General features: G+C 43.5%; 2 protein-coding genes across 4 annotated transcripts in view; one reads left to right on the top strand and one right to left on the bottom strand.

Annotated features, from left to right (window-relative positions):
- Positions 1-302: 302 nt before the first annotated feature.
- stn1 (STN1 subunit of CST complex) lies at positions 303-6043 on the bottom strand. Of its 2 annotated transcripts, XM_061232503.1 has the most exons (10): positions 5775-5922; positions 5230-5383; positions 4964-5059; positions 4708-4785; positions 4089-4259; positions 3266-3392; positions 2203-2389; positions 1055-1177; positions 839-911; positions 303-644 (listed from the first exon to the last, which is right to left on the bottom strand). In XM_061232503.1, exons 2-10 carry the CDS (start codon positions 5354-5356, stop codon positions 487-489), a joined length of 1140 nt encoding a protein of 379 aa, XP_061088487.1. In that variant the 5' UTR covers positions 5357-5383; positions 5775-5922; the 3' UTR covers positions 303-486. The 2 variants fall into 2 exon arrangements, 1 of the variants encoding a protein (XP_061088487.1); XR_009708114.1 differs by lacking the exon at positions 5775-5922 and adding an exon at positions 5940-6043 and having other exon boundaries at positions 839-1177.
- A 1050-nt stretch (positions 6044-7093) lies between these two features.
- slkb (STE20-like kinase b) overlaps positions 7094-22323 on the top strand; it is a 30023-nt gene continuing 14793 nt past the window's right edge. For both annotated transcript variants that reach the window (XM_061229262.1, XM_061229254.1), the window contains exons 1-7: positions 7094-7933; positions 13663-13827; positions 17426-17474; positions 18218-18367; positions 19665-19737; positions 20036-20230; positions 20995-21076. In XM_061229262.1, the coding sequence (XP_061085246.1) occupies positions 7784-7933; positions 13663-13827; positions 17426-17474; positions 18218-18367; positions 19665-19737; positions 20036-20230; positions 20995-21076 (864 nt within the window). In that variant the 5' untranslated portion in view covers positions 7094-7783. The remainder of the gene's footprint in view (positions 7934-13662; positions 13828-17425; positions 17475-18217; positions 18368-19664; positions 19738-20035; positions 20231-20994; positions 21077-22323) is intronic.

The following is a 22323-nucleotide window of genomic DNA, read 5'->3' as shown; positions in this document are numbered from 1 at the left end:
ATGCATTGCCAATGTACATGTTCTCAGTGGAACAGCACTGGTTGCCCACCAGTGACAAAACAAATATACAATTCTAAAATAAACATTTTCACTACTGTAAAAATGAGGTATCTCACAAATTACTGTACAGTAATGATAAATAATTTGAGTATTTAAGTAATTGAAGACCATTCTTACCAAAATAAAGTTCACTTACTAAACAGTGCCCTCTGGTGTACTTGTGTTAGCTAAATTTCATATCATAATTTATAAAGTGACTAGTTTTATTATTCAATATAAATACAATTGCTTGAAAAATGAAATAAGTGGAAACATTGTTTATGAAAAAAAAATTTTTTTTACATTACATTTTGACATTGACAAACAGTCAGCTGAATGACAATATATGTCAATCAATAAAACAATATTTACAGCTCCATTTGCGCTGCAGAGACAAAAGTTCTTGATCTAGTCTTTCCAGAGCACCAGGTCCTCAGTGACGGTTTGTCAGAGGGCAGTGTAGTGGTTGTCTGTGGCGCTGATAATCTCACTGTTACACTCCAGAGCCTTCAGGACCACCTCGACGACCGCCTTGCTCACGTTACGGCTGTAGCGCTGTCTCACAGAGGAGAGAATGTGCAGAACGTGACAGCCCTTCTCTGCATCTGTGAAGAGAAAAGACCATCCATCTAATCAAAACCACATCTCTTGAACTACAGACTACTTTTCTAGTAAGCAAGTCAACCTGTATTTCATTAAATGTTTTGGGTAATTTTGCGCTGTATTCTTTCTCTACATCAATCTCTTCCGATCTCGTGCAGTGAGTCTGTTCTCCACTGTGCCCGGTAGACACACTCACACTTCTCTCGTTTGGAGTCCTCTCTGATGATCTCCCTGGTTACCCGCTGCAGCTCCCGGTCCTGTTCAGTCACCTAGCGGAGCAAGACGTTGACATAGCACACACAGATTAGCAATCTGCACCAGGGTGGTCCGTTAAGGAGTCTCGCTTCCTCCGGCTGTTTTCCGATGTGTAATCGGGCACTTGGGTGGCATTCCGAGGAATGCCGAAGCTTGCCTGATAGACCTGATCCGGTGATATGACTTTGCGGAACACCAGGCCCTCGTCCTGCAGAAGCTGCAGAGTGTCAGCGAAGAGTTTGTGCAGCTGCTTTGAGGACGACTGAGTGGCTGCAGGTTCCTGTGTGGAATACAGGCCATTTCACTCCAAGTGCTCAACATTGTAGCGCTTCTGTAACAAGGAAATTGTGAGTCGCTGTACATCACTGAATATTAAAGAAAAGAGATAATAACATACAACATACAACAATGATAAAGCTTCTACGCACACATGCACTCGCACACACACAGCACATTTAAGCAGTGTGTGTACAAGACTGCATACAACTAACTGAATAAATATCTGTATGTGAGTGTCTTTACAGACATCAAAGAGTCCTCGTTTGTGACTTAATCTTCAATGGTAACGGGGAACACCTTCTTCCATTGATGAATAGGTCTTAGATCTCCCGATTTATAAAAAGGCCTTGCTTTTCTGACTCATTTAAAAAAACAAAAAAACAAAGCTGAAACGTGACAATGAAACAAGCTGGCTCTTTCCCTACAGGTATCGGTCTCATCACTGCATTTCCTTGTATACGAGTGTGAAAGACCCATGCTGGTAGGTGGAAATGCTGCCTGGTGTTATAATAGCTGCAGTGGAGCACAGATAAATCTCTCCTTGGGTAAAGGTCAATCCCCTCGGCTGTAGTTCCAAACAGCTTTTCTCAGCCATGGCAAATCGCAGATAGACAGTTTAAGCTAATTATTACACTCACAGATAATGCCAGTCCTTCTCCGTATAGAGGGGGAAGGCCATTTTCTCTTTAACCTTGAATGTGTACAGCTTCTGTTCCATGATAGTGTTCAGAGTTTGACACTGGAATGTTAACAGTGCCACCCCCACAAAATTGTATAAGCCAACACAGACACTAATCAGGGCTTCATCAATGTTTCAAAAACAAACTCCCTTTAGTCTGCTTCACTATGGAAGAGCAGCTGTGTGCTCTTTGAAAACAAATCAATCTACTGCTAATTGCATGATTTTATTCAAACGATCCAATTTTCTTCCAGAAAAACTAATGTATTACACTTGTTTTACCTCTCCTCTGTAAGAAAAATGGAAGTAACAGCGAGTTAAAGTTATATGACCTCTGTGTGCCTAACCTGCGGTGCTGGGGCTTGGTGAGGGTTAGGGTTAGGGGCTTGGGGAGGGGTGCTGGAGACCAGGGGGACCAGCTGCTGCTGCAGGTCATAGGGCCGAAACTTCTCCACCGTCTTCTCCCGCAGGAAGTCCTTCAGCAAGCGGGACGCCCGGCCCAGCAGAGAGGACGCAGCCGAACCGCCATCTGTGCTGCAGGGAGACCGACGAGAGACGCTCACCATCCGACACACACCGTCCTCCATCCGACACACACCGTCCACCATCCGACACACCGTCCTCCATCCGACACACACCGTCCTCCATCCGACACACACCGTCCTCCATCCGACACACACCGTCCTCCATCCGACACACACCGTCCACCATCCGACACACACCGTCCACCATCCGACACACACCCAACACGTCATCCGACACAAACCGTTTGCCATCCGACACACACCGTCCTCCATCCGACACACGCCGTCCGCCATCCGACACACAACGTTCACCATCCAACACGTCACCGTTCACCATCCGACACACACCCTTCACCATCCAACATACACCCTTCACCATCCGACACGTCACCGTTCACCATCCGACACACACCCGACACGTCATCCGACACACACCGTTCACCATCTGACACGTCACCGTTCACCATCCGACAAGTCACCGTTCACCATCCGACACACACCCGACACGTCATCCGACACACACCGTCCTCCATCTGACACACACCGTCCACCATCCAACACACACCGTCCTCCATCCGACACACAACGTTCACCATCCAACACGTCACCGTTCACCATCCGACACACACCCTTCACCATCCAACATACACCCTTCACCATCCGACACGTCACCATTCACCATCTGATATGTCACCGTTCGTGCCAGGCAACCAGTGTGTGCCTATTGAAACATGCAGCTATACACAGCCCTGACACACTCCATTGAACAATTCTGCCAGTTATATAGCTTTAATATAATTGCTGTCCGCTCTTCCCCAAAAGTGCATACATTTGCGATTGTACAGAACACTCAAGCATCAATATGGAGACAGATGCTGTGACTTACTCAGCGATGTTTGAGCCCAGCGCATTGTTTGACAATTGGCAGGGCTGGTCATAGAATTTGCGATAGAGCTGGGGCACTTCCAACATCCAGGAAATCTGCACTGCCAGCACTGGATCTGTCACTTTATCTACACAAAGAGGAATGGCAATGCAAAGCTGGTTATTTACATCATAATATACTTGCAGATGTGTTGCTGAACAGTTGCAAATGGGCAGCAAATTGGTGAGCTTGTAGAGCCAGAGTGAATAGTAAATATTCCACTCACTTTAAACATCATCTGTCAATATAAATAACAATTTTTAACTTACTACCTCTGTAAAATATCCTCCCCCTCTCTTTCTATAGTGCTACAGTGCATTAAATATATATACATGTGGTCATGGATTTTCAGCAACGCATTTTCATCAATCCATACTTCAACCAAATCAACTGCTACCTAACTGCCACTGTTAATCGGCTTTGTCCCACTTTGGCAGATCCCCAATCAGTGCATTTTCATCCTCTATCTACTTGTGCTCCATCAGTAAGTCAGTGTACTAGTCACAGGAAAAAGAATGCACTATAGCTCTCCTTTCACTAGATGGTGCTACCAGTACAATCTACAGTTTGTATCTTACAGTTTCAAGCCTCCTGATAACATCTGGAATACTTCTGGAACAATGAATAAATGGCAACCACCTAGGTCCAACTATACGAAAGTGATGGAGGCTGATAGCATCAAACAGCGACTATTACTTTCGGAAATATTTCTCTGTCGAGCTGGAAATAAGTGAAAGAAATCCAAAGGCGCCCCAAAGGTATGCTAATGTTTGTGTTCCTTTACAGTATGAGGAAGCCGCGATTTCCCGTTGTCCTCTAGATGTCTTCACCGGCCCTCGAACCCGCAGCACATCTCCGATCTCCAAATTAGAGCTGCAGCGCTGGCTGTGCAGCAGCTTCTTCAGCTGCTCAGTGGGGTTAAAGCCGCCATGGCTCGGCACCTGTGGCTTGGACCCTGAAGGAAGCGGTACAAGAGGGACATTGGTCCAAATCCATGCTGCTCGCAGTGGTTCCATCTTAATCGCCATAGGCTAAACCAGGTTTCAGAATCCATGTGACTACCACAACCCTGAATTCCACAGGAAACTATAGGACTAGGTATATTGGGGCAACATTGGCTCAGGTGGTAGGAGACGTCATCTGGCGGTCGCAGGGTTGCCGGTTCGATCCCGCCCTGGGTGTGTCCCTGAGCAAGACACCTAACCCCTAAATGCTCCTGACAAGCGGATTGGTGCCTTGTATGGCAGCCAATTGCCGTTGGTGTGTGAGTGTGTGTATATGAATGGGTGAATGAGAAGCATCAATTGTACAGCTCTTTGGATAAAGGCGCTATATAAATGCCAACCATTTACCATTTACCATATTGGTATTGGCTATATAGTCCTCAGCTGAAGTGAACATACCATGCGCAGGTCCACTGTGGTCCTTCCATTGTTCATCTTTCCAGCAAAGGCAATTTATAACCCCAGTACCATCATCCACTGCAAACCACACAAAAACAGTTTCTCCAACTAATGTTTTAGATTAAGTCAGGTCAAGATGACATATACATCAACTACAGTAAAATTGACAGTAGTCTCCATTTCGCTGCCACAGTGAGACTGTCATACACAGAGTTCATCTTTCTACAAAATTTGATACAATCTATAATGATTTTACCTCCATAGCAGAAGAAGTCTTCTCGCTCTCGTTTGTATACCACTGTTCCTAGCACGTCCACTTTAAAAATTGGGTGCAATTTGTAGAAATAAATGCCTAGGAAAAAGAAGAAAAAGAAGTGTGTATACTGGCTGTTATTAACCATGCCCTCTTCAGTTCCGTGAAGCTTCTCCATCACCGAAAATGTTCAGATTGTGTCGTTTGCCATTTGCAAGCAGTAAGAAATCGCACCTGGACAAAGCTGCATGATTATAGATGTACAGTACCTGGGACCTGACAGGACTCCTTAATTTCCAGGATGTCTTTGATGTAGAGTCTGGCATAGGCCGAGAAGATGGGGTCCCGACCCCAAAGCATCGAGGGAGGTTCCTCATCCCCTTCTTCAGCATGCATTGGATTGCCCTCTTTCTACGCACCTTGCTACAAGCAAAATAAAGTTTCGTTGAAAAAATGAATCAATCAATCAAGAGCACCAAAAACCTACGTTCGTTTGTCTTGGTCAAATCTGTGTGCGCCAATTAAAAATTAAAACGGGAAAAGTCTAATTTGAAAATAAGTTTCTTTACATCACAGAGAGGTTTTTTTAGCTAGCGAACTAGCTAATATGCTAGATCTATATGAAAAAGTATCTACTACAGCCAGTACATTTGATAGCTGAACGCAGGTTACATAATGTTATGTTGTAAAGCGTGCAGACTAGTTGCATGTTTTCTACAATGGTCCTCACAGACCAGTCACAGCCTATGTAGATAGCCTAGTCTAGTTTCAGTTTGGCTAGCCTGATGAAGCTAGAGAATATGAAACCGTTTACACATTGTGGATGTAACACCAGCGCTTGTAATAAACACACATGGACACCGAATCCTATGATTTAAATTTTTCCTTTATATCATGTAGCTAGCTAGACACCTAACATGATAGATAATTGACCAGCCGAATAGCCTAGTTAACAATGTGACATAGCCACTTCACTCACCCAACGATAAGACGTGCGCGTTCACGTGACGCAAGAGGGGTGTGATTGCCACAATGTTGCCAGATCGGTAAAACCCTACATTAGTGGGGCAATACAATCCTAGCTAAAGAAGAAAGGAGAAATATAAACGTTAAGGACTTTAGAACATCGGGGATTGCTTGAATCCTATAATTCCTCCCTCCACCAAAGAGACATCAATACAATGGAAAGCATAATCATAAGGTCCGCCAGCGAGAATAGAGCTAAAAACGATGTTCCTAAAAATGGATGATTGAATATATTGGGTCGGTGTGTCACTTGTTTCTTCATGCAAGTTTCATGCAATGTAAATTAATTTTGTTGCAACCATGCTTGTCGGGTAGGATGATGGTAATGAGGAGGCAAATACAAGACGACAATTTACCTCACAATGCGGTCTGCCTCTAGTATTTCACTGCATTGTTTAGTGGGAGACCAGGATTCAGATCCCACCTCCAGCTAGTAAGCTCTTTGCATCCACGTAAACCCTGCTTGTTACAATACTCTGTTTCCAATCTGTCCCAGTAGTTGAACAACCTACCTGTTTTTACTTGTTGTGGTTAAGTGTAAGAAGTGTTGCAATAATCGCAAAAATATAACAGAAAATTCCAATTCCTTTAGTGATTAAGACTATTATAACAGCAATCCTGTAAGTAATATTTATGGGTTTATTTTGTATTAAATATATGCAGAAGTTATAACGGACTTTATTTTTCGCTTTTTTTATTACTTACTGGTTACAGTGAAATATTAATGTCATATTGTATGTTGGTGGTGATATGATGTTGGTGGTCATATTACAGTTCCCCTCTGGTCACCGGGGGAATGTTACCAAAACTGAAATCTTTTACCCACCGAGGAGGAGTATTCAAGTTCCTGGCAACCAAGGACAAGGACAGAAAACAGTCTAATCGCTTATGTTAATCCTGTTCATAGTGCTTCTGATGACAAAAAGTGACATCAAAAAAGTGTGATCAAATGTAAAACGGGCTTTGACGTGAAAACGGTGTATTGCAAAATGTATAAAGTCTCCACGTGTATTTGCTACTGTTGACAATGCACTGCGGTTGCGCAATTCATGAACGCGCTTTTTACAGCAAAGCGGTTATCATCATTATGAAGTTGAAAGAGGGGGATCAAGACGTCTGTTGCAACCAACCAATGACCGCACATTTGAAATATTTATTATGTTGATAATTTGGAGGAAAGTATCGTTATTTGGTGGACTACAGGACTTTGCGGGACGCTATTTTGTCATACTATTTTCTGCTGCCGAATAAGAGAAAGCTTTGTTGGGCCGGAGTCTATTTTGTTGTTGGGAGTTAGGAACAATTGCTGTTCCCCTTCTTACCCTGACAGTCAACGGATATTATACAATGTGAACATAGTTCAGTTTGCAGCGTGTTTATAATAGACGTGAACAGTAAGCTAATCGAAATGCACGAAGAAGCAGACTTAACCGATTATATTTAACATCCAAGTTATCTTGCTTTGTTGCTCGCTTGCAACATTATACTGTCGCCCTCAGAAACGGACCGTTGACTCAGGTGTATTCAGGCTAGCTGGCTAGTGAGCTACCGTTTTCTACACAATGAAATTAGGCTAGCGACTACACGCAAACATATATGCTATTAAAAATATGTTTAACGAAATCCATTTAGAAGTTAGTTACCCTACTTTTTGTACAATCGAAAAGCAACTAACGTTAACTGATTAGCTAGCAAGCTAAATGCTAGGTAAATACTGTATCTGTCAATTAAATACACTAGCTAGCTAGCTGGCTTGTTCGCATTGGACGGGTGGCTATCTGAAGCCTTTACTTGACAATGTCTTTTTTTAATTTTCGCAAAATATTTAAGTTGGGAGCAGAAAAGAAGAAAAAACAATATGAGCATGTTCATAGAGACGTGGATCCGGAGGAGTTCTGGGAGATTATTGGTGAACTGGGAGACGGCGCCTTTGGAAAAGTGTACAAGGTAAACATAACTGTTTCTGATCTCATCCTCTGAAGTTTACAACTGTTAATCGATTAAATAACACAGTTATTGAATGCTGATTCCCCAGGCAAAAGCTACACGTGAATATAGATGTTTTGACAGCCATTATTTTGTTGTTATTGAATGCATAATTACCACCATTATATGCTCTTGTTTTAATAATTTGTATTAATGCCTTAAACTACTATTATTAAGCCTTTCATAATAGACCAACTTAAATTTTAACATGCGCAGTGTTACACTCCCATACACTACCATTCGTAATCAATTACATATCTATAATTATTAAAAATATATATATATCGCTCTATGTGACACCACCTTGATTGTTGCCATTAATACTTATGGTTCTAACATCAATCAATAATTACACCCTCTGTCAGACATGGAATTAAAATGAACTCTAGGTTATTGATTAAAGTTCAACAGGATATCTAACATTACTCAACAGCCAAGTTATCGTCTTCATATCCGGTATTATTTATCTCCTAGGTCATTTTAGTAAATGGCGAAATGTAGCGAGAAGATCATTGGGCTGAATGGAGCAGTGAAATAATTGAAGGTCAGAAGTGATTGGTTATGACAGTGCTTTGCCAACATAAGGGTCACATGGTTCTATAGGCAGCCAATAACAAGTGGCGAGCAGTTACAGCAGACGGGAGCAAGGTTCCGGCTGACGGACTTGATCTTGCTGTTGTGACGGCTTGTAGGTATGTGTGTCTCGCTGGGGCGATGCATAATAAGTATCGCCTAGGGAGGGAGAGTGCATGCCTGCAGAGAATTCCCAGGCTGCCTCATCTAACTGGTACAGGTGTGCAGGCTTTTACTACACTCTCAGAAATAAAGGTACGAAAAGTGCCTGAAAAGGTACAAATGCTTGTTGCTGTGGCGGTACCTGTAGGTACATAAAATTGTACCCCTAACCAGAAATATGTCATTAATTAGTTACTTTTTTTACCTGGAAAACATAGTCAAAAGAGAACATTACTGTACTTGCAGGGTACATTTGGGAAATTTGATCCTTGAAGGACAAAAATGTACCTCCACTCTCATTTTATTTCTGAGTGTGTACGTGCCGCGGACCAATCGGTGGATTGCTGGGTCAAATGAAGTGCCTGCTGACGGCATGTGTTTAGGAAACATGCTGGCGTGTGCTCTGCTCTACTGCATTGACAGCCTGATTGGATTTGATTGGGAATTCCAAGGTGTGGACAAAATCGGGGAAATAAAAAGGCTGTGCAATACAGCTGTCGAGAGACGCAATTCCCACACAAAATGGTACTGTACTATCGTACATGTCACCTCATTCTGAACAACACGCACTCACCGTTCTGCACATCACTCGGTTGGCTTGTGGGGGTTTCAGACATGCGTACACACTTCGTACAACCAGTCAATTCAGTGAATTTCATAGGAGGTATGAAGCTTGAAAATATTCCCCCTGTTGCTGGGTAACCGCAGTAGCACTTTCCTTAGCAATGGGGGTGTGTGGCTTCCTGACCCTTGTTGTGGGCAGAACTGCCAAGTACTGTCAATCTCTGGCCCTGTATGAATGATCTTTATGGAGGAAAAACTTTGGTTCGGAGAGGCTGGAGTGCCGATAGCATTTGATGGCGATAGCATCGTAATAAACCATTATCCAATCACTGGTCTGTCCTTACATTGCTGCAGTTAGGAGGTGGGTATTGTACATGGGTAATTGACTATAATAAGACATGGGGTGGTCCATTCTCAGGTAGGGATAACCTTTGCTCTTTGAGTCTTCGTTGGATAAAATCTTGTTGCTCTAATATATTTATTTTAATTTTATTTTTATATTATTTTTTATTTTGATTTTATGTGTGCATTTTGCAGGTGAAGGAATGTAAAGAAAGAGTTGTGATTAGAACAAGGAATGACAAAGTATACTTTTGACTTGACTAATGCCTGTAGGTATTAATTTCTATAGGTTACTATGTACTCTTAAGTCACTGCAAAATGACTGGTTTTAAATGAGCCCTAAGAGAGTCCAATGAGGAGTTAAACGTTCTCTCACCTAGTTTTACGCTTTACATTTTTATAAATTTTAAGGCCATAAATGCTGTTCCAGGTCAGGATATGGCTGCAGAGGTGACTGCACCACCAGTGGTTGAACCTTTTACCCTCTTTAGACGCCACAAGAAGAAGAAGATGCTAGTCCATCATAACTATATCGTGATCGCAGTTTGTTCTGGAACCCCCCTGAAACATTCTGAAAACCTGTTTGTCCTTGCCTTGTTCAGGTTCTTTCTTGTCAGGTTTCGAAGTAGGGTGATGAGGAACCTTTTAATTATTTTGATTATGACACAGATTTCAGTTCACTCACTAGTGCCACAGAATAGCAAGGTTCAATTTACATGACTGATTATCCAATGCGTAGGGTCTACTGTCTTTTTAGCAGCGTAATGGAATAATGTAGCTCAGTACAAAATAATATTTTGGTTTCCCACAGTCTATTTCAGGAAGTCATTTTATTATGTTTGACAAGTCCTCGGAAATCAGTTAATTGCATAAAATATTATCCTGAAAATGAAAGAAGGATGGCTCAGCAGAACCTGCCCTTGTTTCCTTGTATTGCTGTAAATCTATTGAATGTTTTTTGGAGGTGATTGGGTATGCTAATTAAAATGATGATTTAACGGGCATTGAATCGGACCATTGAACTTGGATTGGCTTTTCTTCACTGAGGCTACTCATTTGAATTGCTTTTAATTCTTATTCATTAATATGTCACAAGGAGTTCATATTTATTGCACATTTATTTTACTGCACAGTGTCTGTTCTTTGGGCTTTGGCTATCTTTATCATTTATGTTTACCTCCAAAGCCACCGCAGTCAAGGGCTGTACTGTACTGAAGGGAAGTATATGTACAGTAGCCTATAGTTTGTAGTTGTTTGTGGTATTTCTTAGAAAGCATTGCACTTTGTACAGCCGTGGTGAGGACCTTCTTTCTCAACTCCCTTCCGTACACTGCAGTTCCGAAAGAGTCAAACTTCATTGTGCAGAAAGCTACATTGAAGTAGCCCTCAATCTTAAATCCACTTAGAAGTGGGCAGTGAAAGAATGTGTTGTGTCTGGCCTTTTCTGTTAAACTCTTTGCGTTTTGTTTTGCAGAATAGTTTTGACAGCTCTATGGCTCGCTTCCTGATAGCTTTTGTTACCTTTACTGAAGGACAAAATCCTGCTCAAGATTTCTGCCCGGGGTTTTTAGTGCTTTGAAACAATGTATTTTTCTTAGTTTCTTTTTCAGAAAGTTTCTGGCACAGTGTGTGATTTTTGAGTCTGGTTCATGCCAATTCTCAGCTGCGAGTGTTCCAAGTCCTGAGGCTCTGTGAAGCACAACATGCACATTCTCAAATAAATTATTGCTGCTTATTAATTGATTGCACTTTTTTGCTAAAAGTTATGTATAGAACTATGTTTCGAGAATGTATTACAGGCTGTGTCTGTATTTGGTCACTTTTTGTGTTATTAAACCAGTTCATTTTATCTGTGTGCCTCAGCTGATATCAAATCACATTTTTGTGTGCATACTTCATTAAGTCACCACTTCATTAATTGTTCTCGTTATGCAACAGGAAATGCATTGTATTACTTCCTTTGTGCCTGGAAAATGGTTAGAAGGGAAAAACATTGCGGCACTTCTTAGGCTGGTAGCTCTTTTTGTGTTTATTAATAATGATAAATAATTTGTATGCAATGTGGGGTTAAGGGCTGTGCACAAGGGCCCAACAACTTATCGTGGCAACACCAGGGCTTGAACCACCAACTGTCCAGTTCCCAGTCATATACCTTAGCCACTAGGCTACAGAGAAAGGAAATTAGGAATTAGGTTGCATTATTTTAACTCCGGTCTCAGTTTCTCACCACTGTTATGCTGTGTCACTTCCTTTGAGTACTTCTTATGGTTGTATAATCAGTGTGTAGAACAAAGGAACAGACGCCTCTGAATTATTGCATGCGCAGCTTAGTTTTGACAGATCCTGCTTTATCCTATTAGACCACACGCTAACTAGCCTTTAGGCTACGTGTCGGGACACTGGCTGGGTGTTATTAAAATGAACAGTCCACCACATCTCTACAACCGCCTTGCTCACTGTATTGAGTCTTTATTAATACCACAAAAGCACAAATACTTTGGTGTGGTTCCACATTCCTTATTTGTTGTCTTTTGGCTTTCCCAAGAAAATGCTAAATTATTTATTTATCCTTGTTGCAAGTGCTGTAGGTCTTCCTCGGGTATAGCTCCAACTAACTGGCGGGTGAACATTTGCTTTGATTCACGGGTATGTATATAATTGACATGTAAGCTTATAATTAAACACCTGCACACCAGCCTTTTTTGATTGAGCCTGGAGGACAGAAATAGCCTCTTGTTTCTTTGGGAAAAGTGGACTGGAAGCACAGTTTAGGCTAGCCTCTGAATCCCTATTCGCACTGGCGTTCAGTAGAACTCTCTGACCCTGTTGCCCGGGCGGAGTGCGTTCGGTCTGAGCTTCGCCCGTCACGCGGGGAGCGGTGAATCAGCACACGCGTGTGACGGGCCCACACACCGCCCGCCTCGCACCAGAGCCCAGGTGGCGTGACACAGCGCGTGTGGGGAGTGCGGCGATGGAGCCAGGGCCACCTGCTGCCGCCACTAACCACCTAAAGATTCGCACGGGCGGTGAATTCCCTCAGTGCTGAACCTGATGGTGCGCGACAGGCTGATATTTCACAGCCTGCCGCCCCAAGCTGACGATTTCAGTATTATTAGGTATCTGCAGTGTCTGACTGAGCTGAATGTGAACGTAAAGGGAGCAGCAGCTCTGTTGTCGACTGGATTCAGGAGTTCCTCTTTCGGAGGTATAGCAGGAGGCCCTGTGGGCAATGTAGGCTTGTGGGAATGTAGATGTTGATCATTTTAAAGCAGGGATCATTGACTCTGGCCCTCAAATCCAAGGCCAGGTTTTCTCCCGGAGAATCACGGGTATTGACTGATTGGCCAGACTGTCTTTACACCTGACTCCCAGGTAAAGGGAGGGTGGAAAACCAGCTGTTATCAGCCCTGGAGGACCTTGAGTTGCTGATCCCTGATTAGAGGCATAAGCAGGCCTTCTTCTCCCTGTACTGTTACGAGAGCTCATGTTCATCAGCATTTAAATTCCAAACTGCTTTATCCATATATGGTCAAATCATATCAAGTGCACATTTGCAGTTGAAAATTGGGAATGATATGTTGCTGTCTTTAGCCTACTGCAGTGTATGCAACTGAAGGAGAAAACAGTAAAAAGCTTCCTTGGTCTCACCGTGGCTGACTTACAAATTAGGCCCAGATACAGAAGGCTTTCACATATAATGTGAACCACAAGTATGCCCTGAGGAGCCAGCAGTGGGTATGAATGTCGTTGCCATGTCGCCACATCTGCAATTTTTTTACCACACAAAGATTTAGTTTGTTTCCAGTTTGCATCCAAATATGGGTGCTTAGCATTAAAATCTCTTCAATGGCCTCCGTAAAAAAAACTAAAATAAATATTTTCTTGGACACTCAAGTGGCTCTGTGGCTTTTTCAAGAAAACATCCCTTTAAGCATCTCAAAAGCCTTCTGCTTAAAGTTGTCCAGAATGTAGGTCCTTGTCTGAGAACTGTAATTTATCTACCCTGTCAGTCCGCAAGGCTTCATTAAGGCTTCGCTCTTGGGTCTCAGGCTCAGAACAAGCAGTCGGGGATCCTGGCCGCCGCCAAGGTCATCGACACCAAGTCCGAGGAGGAGCTGGAGGACTACATGGTGGAGATCGACATCCTGGCGTCCTGCGACCACCACAACATCGTCAAGCTCCTCGACGCCTTCTACTACGAAAACAAGCTGTGGGTGAGTGTCTCCTGCAGCGAGCGAGCGTTCGCGGTGTTTACGTCACGGCGCGTGGGATCCAGCCCAGCTGCCGAGGCAGCAGCGTGTGGGAGCCGACCGCGTGGGCGCGGAAAAGAGGGGTCAACAGGCGCAATCCCAGCGTGCCCGGAGCTAGGCCCAACCGCCGCGCTACTCTCCGAACATCGCCTCTGAAAAAACCAAATCGCATCGTCCATTGACTCATCGTTGGCCTCTCCTCCCCCTCGCTCTGAAGATAATGCAGCGTTGGTGCTGCTGTTCCTTCTGCCATTGTTATTGTAGGAGCCGTAGTTAAAGTTTGACATTTGCATGAGTTGTCATTGTTATTCACTCGTGTTAAACAGGGAAGGTTGCCGAGCGTGTGACCTTTTTGAAGTGATTTTATAAAGCATGTTTACCTAGGAGAAACCCATCTGTGCTGCATCCCTCTGCGCACACGGGGAAGTGGCTGAAAATAATCTCACGGCATCCGTGTCTGTGGGGTTTTTTTGTGCTTAATGGTATCTGTCCCTGAGTGACACAGCCACACGAGTAATGAATCCTGATGTGTTCACTTCTCTCTGTTTTGAGCTCTGTTTACACGGGGTAGCTTCAGGTTACATACACGTAGGAGTGGATAAAGAGAGATTACAAACCTCAGGGGAAAGTATTTCTAAACGAATGCAGCTTTTAAATGCCTCAGCTAATCCTTTATCAGCCAGACTTGGACTTTATGAGAATAACAGGTTGCATGAGAGAATTCCAAAAATTGATTTCTACTTCTGGCGCATTATAGTACAATAGTACAATGATAATATGATTGTTTTTTTTTGCCAAAATGATCAGAATCTTTGAGGTAGCAGCTGCCAAGTCACTTTGGCTTTCTGACCTCTGAGCTCATAAATAACTAAGGACAAAAGCAGGAAATTTAAGCATAGGAAATCATTTTGTGTTACTTTCTTACTTTCTTGCAGTGTATGACAAACACCATCCTCTGTCCATTCTCTTGCACTTGTTGTTGCCTTAAATATCTGTGGTTAATGAATTCAGCTTGCATAATGTCCATGTTCTCAATACATCTGCCAATAGTACTGCCTAGTTCTCTTGCCTTCTGTTTTTTGGCAATTGTATTGCTTTACATTCATTAAGAAGGCTGCAGTTTCTTAAAAAGTGAATGGAAACGCACATAGCATTTCTGTGCACCGAGCCTTCATTTTCAAACATTTTAATGCCATGCAAATTCTTGATGGAAAGGTTTTTGATTTTTCCCTGCGGAGGAGTGCACTGGCTAGAGCTGGCTCCTATGCACTGCTTTTAAGAGGCCATGTCAAAGGTGCAAAAGTAACCTGCAAACACAGAGTGAGATTTTGTCAATTTGATAACCAAAGCTGCATTTGAGCTATTCATTGCTATTTATAACAGTAGTATAAAAGGCACTTTGTGTCTGTGTGTGATTTGAAGTCTTGGTGAAAGTGTTGTGAAATGTTAAATATGACTCACGTCCTACTCAGCCCTTTGGCATAATCTCTGTTCATATTATTAGCCTATAGTATAGTATATTACATGTAATATTATGATAGAATAGTCATACAGAAACAGTGGTTGATTTGTGTGACGTATTGCTACCAACATCCGGCCCAGGTGTCCTGCATGTCTTACAGGATTGGTACAGGATGTCTAGACCGTATTTTCACACAGGAACTGTACCATGAAGTTGTTTTCCCCTGAATCTTTAACGCTGTGTGTTTGGCTGTGCGTTTGGCTGTGCGTTCGGCTGTGCATTTTGCTGTGTGTTCGGCTGTGTGTTCGGCTGTGTGTTCGGCTGTGCGTTTGGCTGTGCGTTTGGGTGTGTGTTCGGCTGTGTGTTCGGCTGTGTGTTCGGCTGTGTGTTCGGCTGTGTGTTCGGCTGTGCGTTCGGCTGTGCGTTTGGCTGTGTGTTTGGCAAGGCTTGCTCCAGGCTTGCTGAGGGCAGGGCGTGAATAGGTTCAGAGGTCATGTCCACAGCGTGGGTGAGGAAACCACAGCCCTGCCATTTCCCAGCCAGCCTCCGCACACTCCTCTCCTGGCCCATTGTTTCTCAAGCAGGACTCTACAGCGTGTCTCCACCATTAGGAGGGGGACAGAAGGTCTTTCACCCTCCTGCAGACCCTGCATCCTAATGGAGCACCTGACTTCAAGATCATACTGTGTGTGTGTGAGCGTACGTGTGTGTGAACATGTATGTGTGTGAGCGTGCCGGTGTATGTGTATGTGTATGTGTACGTGTACGTGTACGTGTGTGTGTGTATATGTGTGTGTGTGTGTGTGTGTGTGTGTGTGCGTGCGCGTGTATGTGTGTGTGTGCGTATGTATGTGTTTGTTTGTGTGTGTGTGTGTGTGTGTGTGTGCATGCCTGCGTATGTGTGTGCTTGCATGTGTGTGTACGTGTGTGTGTTTGCGTCTGTGTGTGTGTGTGTGTGTGTGTGTGTGTGTGTGTGTGTGTTTGCGTCTGTGTGTGTGTGTGTGTGTGTGTGTGTGTGTGTTTGCGTCTGTGTGTATGTTCGTACGTGTGTGCACGTGTGCCGCACTGTGATTGCTCAGCCTCATCTGTATGGGGTTTTATTGTGGGCCATATACTCCTCCATCAGCTTTTATTATTCTCCACCGCAGGGTTTTGGCAAGCTAGCAGAGCAGCAGTGCTGTGATTGGCCCAGCAGCCTGTCCAGATGCCTAACCTTAGCTGGAACTGCTTGGTATGCGTGGAAACTATAATCCTATTTGGAGGGCTAAATTCTGGCCCTGTTCTGTGTGAAACTGCTGGAGTCCCGGTACAAATCCTCTTACATCAGCAGCAGCCGTTGAGAGAACTTAAAGCCGTTTAATACTCAGCATGTTCATTCACCAGCCAGCTCACTGTAACCAGACAGCTGTTAAAGGAGTGTGCATAAGGATATGTCATGACTGAGAGGACATGCATTGTCTTATACGTAGAGTGCTGGACTGTGTTTACTTATCACCTGATTGAATGTGATGTATGTAAGTGTTTATGTTGTTGTCCATTTGTTCTGAAGCCCTAAACTAAATAAAGCTGTATATTTTGTTATATAAAAGTTGTATTGAATTGAATTTGATTGGCTGAATAAGTAAATGTACGCTCTGTGACCTTGAGAGTTGGGGAGCACTGAAGCCCGGCTAACACGAAATGTTCTCACAATGTTACTGGAATGTTTGTTAATGTTATAACATTGCCACTGCATTACCAGCAACATTGTGAGAACATTCTGTGTTAGCTAGGAACTCTCAAGCCCGACAGCCAGGTTTTTTTTTTTTGCCTTCTCACGAAATGTTTTTTCTGAGTAACAATACAATTTATTTACTTTTTTTTACAGTAGAGAAGGGTGAGAAATTATGCCCATGAAACAAACGGTGGACTTTATCCAGTGTACTGTAAAAACGGGCTACAATTCCGTTATCATTGTCTTATCTCCCGGTAATTCATTGGCTCAATGGCACTGTCTACCGCCTGTTCAGGCAAATGCAAATACTCCAGGAAGGGGCCACATTTTGCATGGAGATGAATGATGCGTGTGTGAGAACTTCCTGTGGTTCCTCCTCCCCACAGATCCTGATCGAGTTCTGCGCTGGGGGAGCCGTCGATGCCGTGATGCTGGGTAGGTCGAGTGCTACACTAACCTCCAGAGATGAGGCTAAATGCATTTAATCCAGAGCCACTGTCTTATTAAAATTCTCCCATTTTCATCACCATCCATTTCTCAGAATGTATTGCTGATGTGAATCGTTGCTGTGTGTTTTCTAGTACCTCTTGGTCCACTTCCCAACAGTGTTGTCTGAGAACACACCTGTTGCAGTTCTGCCTCTCTCAGCGTTTGGCCTGTTTCAATTGTTCAGTGTGCCGTTTACAATCATCTAGAAACATGACCCTGCTTTGGACTCCTCTTGCAGTGCACTCAGCTTCTGCACTTCTGCAGTGTGATTGTAGTACTATCACCGAGGCTAAATATCCTACAGCGGTGGCTAAAGCGAGCCCTGAAGCCTTGTGTGTACACACCTTTGTTTTGTAATGTAAAACACTGCCCTGAATTACTGCTGTAGGAATAAAGCCTGGCCAGATTTAGCAGTGAAGCCTCATTCAAACGTCTGTTGAATGCCTCCCTCTTAAAGAAACGGCCGTTAGACAGCAGAGGTGCTATAGAGAAAGGACTGACACCGCCGACCCGCAATAGATTTTAAAAACAAAGACCCTGTATGTGTGATTGCAGTAATCCATCACGGGCGAGTGCTTCTGGTATCGCCCGCCGAATAGCTGGCGGGATCACGGCGCTCTTAATCTCGGGGCGGTAGCTTTTGCGGCCGCGGACAGAGGAATGTGAGTTATGTCTTTGTGCGGCTCCAGAGCTGGAGAGGCCCCTGACGGAGCCCCAGATCCGGGTGGTGTGCAGACAGTGCCTGGAGGCCCTGCTCTACCTGCACGCCAGTAAGATCATCCACCGGGACCTGAAGGCAGGGAACATCCTGCTCACCTTGGAGGGAGACGTCAAGCTGGGTACGGGAGCCCCGACCTCTGGTCCGGTCTGACCAGAGTTACACACACACACGCAATCCAGTTACACAGCTGGATATTTACTGAAGGAATCAAACCCCGAGCCCGATGGCTCCCACGTAAGCTCAATAAATGTTCTGCCCAGGAGTACAGGCTGAGACCCAATAGTCTGGGATATGCTGTAACTGCTGTAGGCTGTAACTGCGAGTTTACAGTTGAAAGTCACAACTGACTTGGTCTCAGCATGGTAGTGGGAGATTTTGTTAGCTGGGGCTACCCACGTTACACCTCAGTAAGTTCAGCCAGGCATTTCCATGAGAGAGGTGAAATTGCTCTAAAAAGTGTATCCTCCTTTCCTGGAAGAAAGGAGGATGCATTTTTTTTTGTATTGGGACGCACGCAGTGCTTTCCATCTCTTCTGGTCGGTGCTAGCTCTCCTGTAGTACACTGTATTTTAACTGTACCGCAGTTGAGTGTAGCAGAGAAGCACATGACCTCCAACTGTAGTGCTTATGAGCAGGTAGTGGTGGCACATCGTTGAGGTGACACCAAAGTAAATGCTGATTCACATATATGAGTGTGTGCACGTATTTGGCACGTGAGGGGGGGATTCCCTCTTGTATATGGATTAGACAGTTTTCTGTTTTTTATTTGTTCGGTTTTTTTTTTTTGAACATGCAGGAGCGCCATACAAATAAAAAAATCACAGTGCTTTCACCTATTATGGTACATATTCCAACTGCAAAGGGCTTGTGGGATTCAGAAAGTTCTTACGACATCACCATCAGAAGATGCTCATTCCTGTAATGAAGGGATCTGTGGTAACATGCTGATGTGGCCGCATTAAGCAGCTGTGATTGAAGCCTCTCCAAATGTGCACTTAATTAAGAAGAGATTAGCAGTTCTGGCTTGATGTAACAATGTGCGGGACAGTTGGGATGAGACACTTTGTACTCACAGAGAGTAGGCTGAATTAAATGAACACACCAAGTAACCAATTGCTTTTTTCTTTATGACATATATTCAGTCTGACATATATTCAGCTCTGGTTTGTTCATGCAAGTGTGATATTTCATAGTGGTTATAGTTGCATAGCATGCATGTAGTAAAAGTGCTCTGTGCTTGAATTGATGTACGCCTGGTGAAAAGGGTGATTTGGAAGGCTAATGTTATCAGAAGAAAAATGTAATGGGAATGTTGGCTGATACAGTGGTCACATTGTGGGGGGAAAGGCCTGCTGTTTCTGTTCCTCAGCCTTTAGCTAAATGTGGCTCTGATCCATCTAACTGTTGCCTTTCAGCTGACTTTGGCGTATCGGCTAAAAATACAAAAACCCTACAGAGAAGAGACTCTTTTATTGGCACTCCATACTGGTGAGTAAGTCAGTTAGTGTGCTTGTGTGTGTCTGTGTGTATGTCTGTGTATGTGTGTGTGCGCCAGTGCGTGTGTTTGTCTGTGTGTGTGCTAGCATGCAAATATGAGGTTGCATTTCATCTTAGAACCATGAGCATAAGTGGATCAAGATTTTATTTTATTTTTTTATATCTTTTTTAAGTGTGTCATTACTGACGAAGATGATGATGTTAAATTTAAGCTGGGTTTTCTCCTGAGAGGATGATGATGATGAATTTAAGTGCCACGCGTCTCAGGCGATGTTCTGGCCCCTTCCAGGATGGCTCCAGAAGTGGTGATGTGCGAGACCTCCAAGGACCGGCCCTACGACTACAAAGCGGATATCTGGTCCCTGGGCGTCACTCTAATTGAGCTGGCACAGATTGAGCCCCCCAACCACGAGATGAATCCCATGAGGGTCCTTCTGAAAATAGCCAAGTCTGACCCGCCCACCCTGATGCAGCCAAAACGATGGTGAGCCCGTCATTGTTTTAACTGCCAATCACACCTGGACTGTGATCACGGTATTTAATTGTGCAAATCAGTGTCCCAGACACGTATGCATGTGCAATTTCCACATTTCCATAACCTTCGTGATAAAGTTCACCTATATCAATCAGATTGGTGGAGTGAGTGTGGATTGTATGTAAATGTTCCATAGACGGCACGTGTTCGTGCTGCAGAATGTTGCATGCATGTTTTTTTGGGGGTTTTTTTCAGTAGAGTATGTTAATCATTAATAGTTTCCCCACTTCAAACACACCGCTGAAGGAACCACCACAATTGACTGTCTGTTAAGATAGAATAGCTTGTTAAGTTGCAGATCAGTCCAACACCAGAGCCTACTGTCTCTACACTGCAACAAAAAGTCTGTCTTAAGTGTTTCAATCTTGTAATGAGACTTAACATCTTTTTTCTCTTTTAAGTACGAAATATTAGCTTGTTTTAAGTTACTGTTTGCTTGACAAGTGACATTTTCTGACTCCATTGGCAAATCTTGAAATGAGTAAAACTGAATTAATATTGAATTATATTTCTGAAGCCAATTGGATTTTATGCATATTTAGTCACCGGCACCCCAACACAGTTCACCCATAAATGTCTAGGTGGTACAGCTTGAGGTGTTAACATGCTAATGGCCCTCAGCCCTGAATATTCAACATGACCCAGTAATGTGGGATTCCGTTACTGAGGTACAGATCCGGTGTCACGCAGGGCTAACGCATTGTCCCTGGCAGGTCGCGGGAGTTTAACGATTTCCTTCGGAGAGCCCTGGACAAGAACGTGGACAACAGATGGAGCACCGCACAGCTGCTTCAGGTGAGACGGCTGTTTATTTGTTTGTTTGTTTGTTTGTTTGTTTGTTACCCCGCCCGCCCGCCTGCCCGCTGGCTCCCACCTTCCCCCGTCAACATTTAAACACACAGCACTTGTCGAGGTGCTGTTCTCTACATGGGTCTGAAAATAGGAAAAACCGCTGTTTACCTCCCATGAAAGTCTTAATTTCCAAGAAACTTCACCTTCTCAGGCCTGCCGTAGAGTATGTGCAACAGCTTACCGGGCAGAAGAAGGTAAGTGTTATTCTCCTCCTAGGTTTCTCAAATGTAGTAATAACATATAGCGTATTTTCAGTATCCGTATTGCAAATTATTCACAAATTTCTATTGTGGATTATGTCGCGATGTTGGGAAAGGCTAAAAAGGGAATATGATAAGGATACTTCAGAATCACAAGTCTTTGAATTAGAGCACTGTGTTTGTGCTGGATGTGGTGTTAGGGTTGGCTATTAGAGCACTGTGTTTGTGCTGGATGTGGTGTTAGGGTTGGCTATTAGAGCACTGTGTTTGTGCTGGTTGTGGTGTTAGGGTTGGCTATTAGAGCACTGTGTTTTGTGCTGGATGTGGTGTTAGGGTTGGCTATTAGAGCACTGTGTTTGTGCTGGATGTGGTGTTAGGGTTGGCTATTAGAGCACTGTGTTTGTGCTGGATGTGGTGTTAGGGTTGGCTGTGTTGTTTCGTGTTGCACTGTTTCACGGCTTATGTAATGCCTGATTACTCATGTGCTTTTGAGGGCTGACTGTGTGCTGAAGATGGCCAAGTGTTGGACTGCCCGTGGCATTCACAGTTGTGAGCATGATAAATGCATTCTGTGGAACGTTTTTGAAGAATTAGGTGTGTTTCAAAAAGATGTTTCTTCATTTACTTATTCACATATTATGCAGAAGACATGATACCTCAAAATAAATTTTTAATCATTGGCAACTATCTGGAATGCTTCCAAATTTAAGCACTGGAGGATGTTTTTCAAAAATCTAAAATTAATTCATTAAAGCATTTCAAGGTTTTTTTTGCTTTTTAAATTTGTTGACTAACAGGCTCACTGTATTTTGCACACAGTAATCTGGACGGAATTACATTTGTGCTTCGCCAGTATGTCTGATTAAGTTTACATTTCATTAGACTGGTAAAAAGAAAATTAATGTAGTGTAGTCCAACAAATTATCAAATCAGCCAAGCCAAGATTGGATAATTATTGCCGTTGAATAATGAATAGCAGTATCTTGTTTT

The sequence above is a fragment of the Conger conger genome, chromosome 2, assembly GCF_963514075.1.
Source record: "Conger conger chromosome 2, fConCon1.1, whole genome shotgun sequence".
NCBI lineage: Eukaryota > Metazoa > Chordata > Actinopteri > Anguilliformes > Congridae > Conger > Conger conger.
This window is presented reverse-complemented; position numbering and strand designations above follow the sequence as displayed.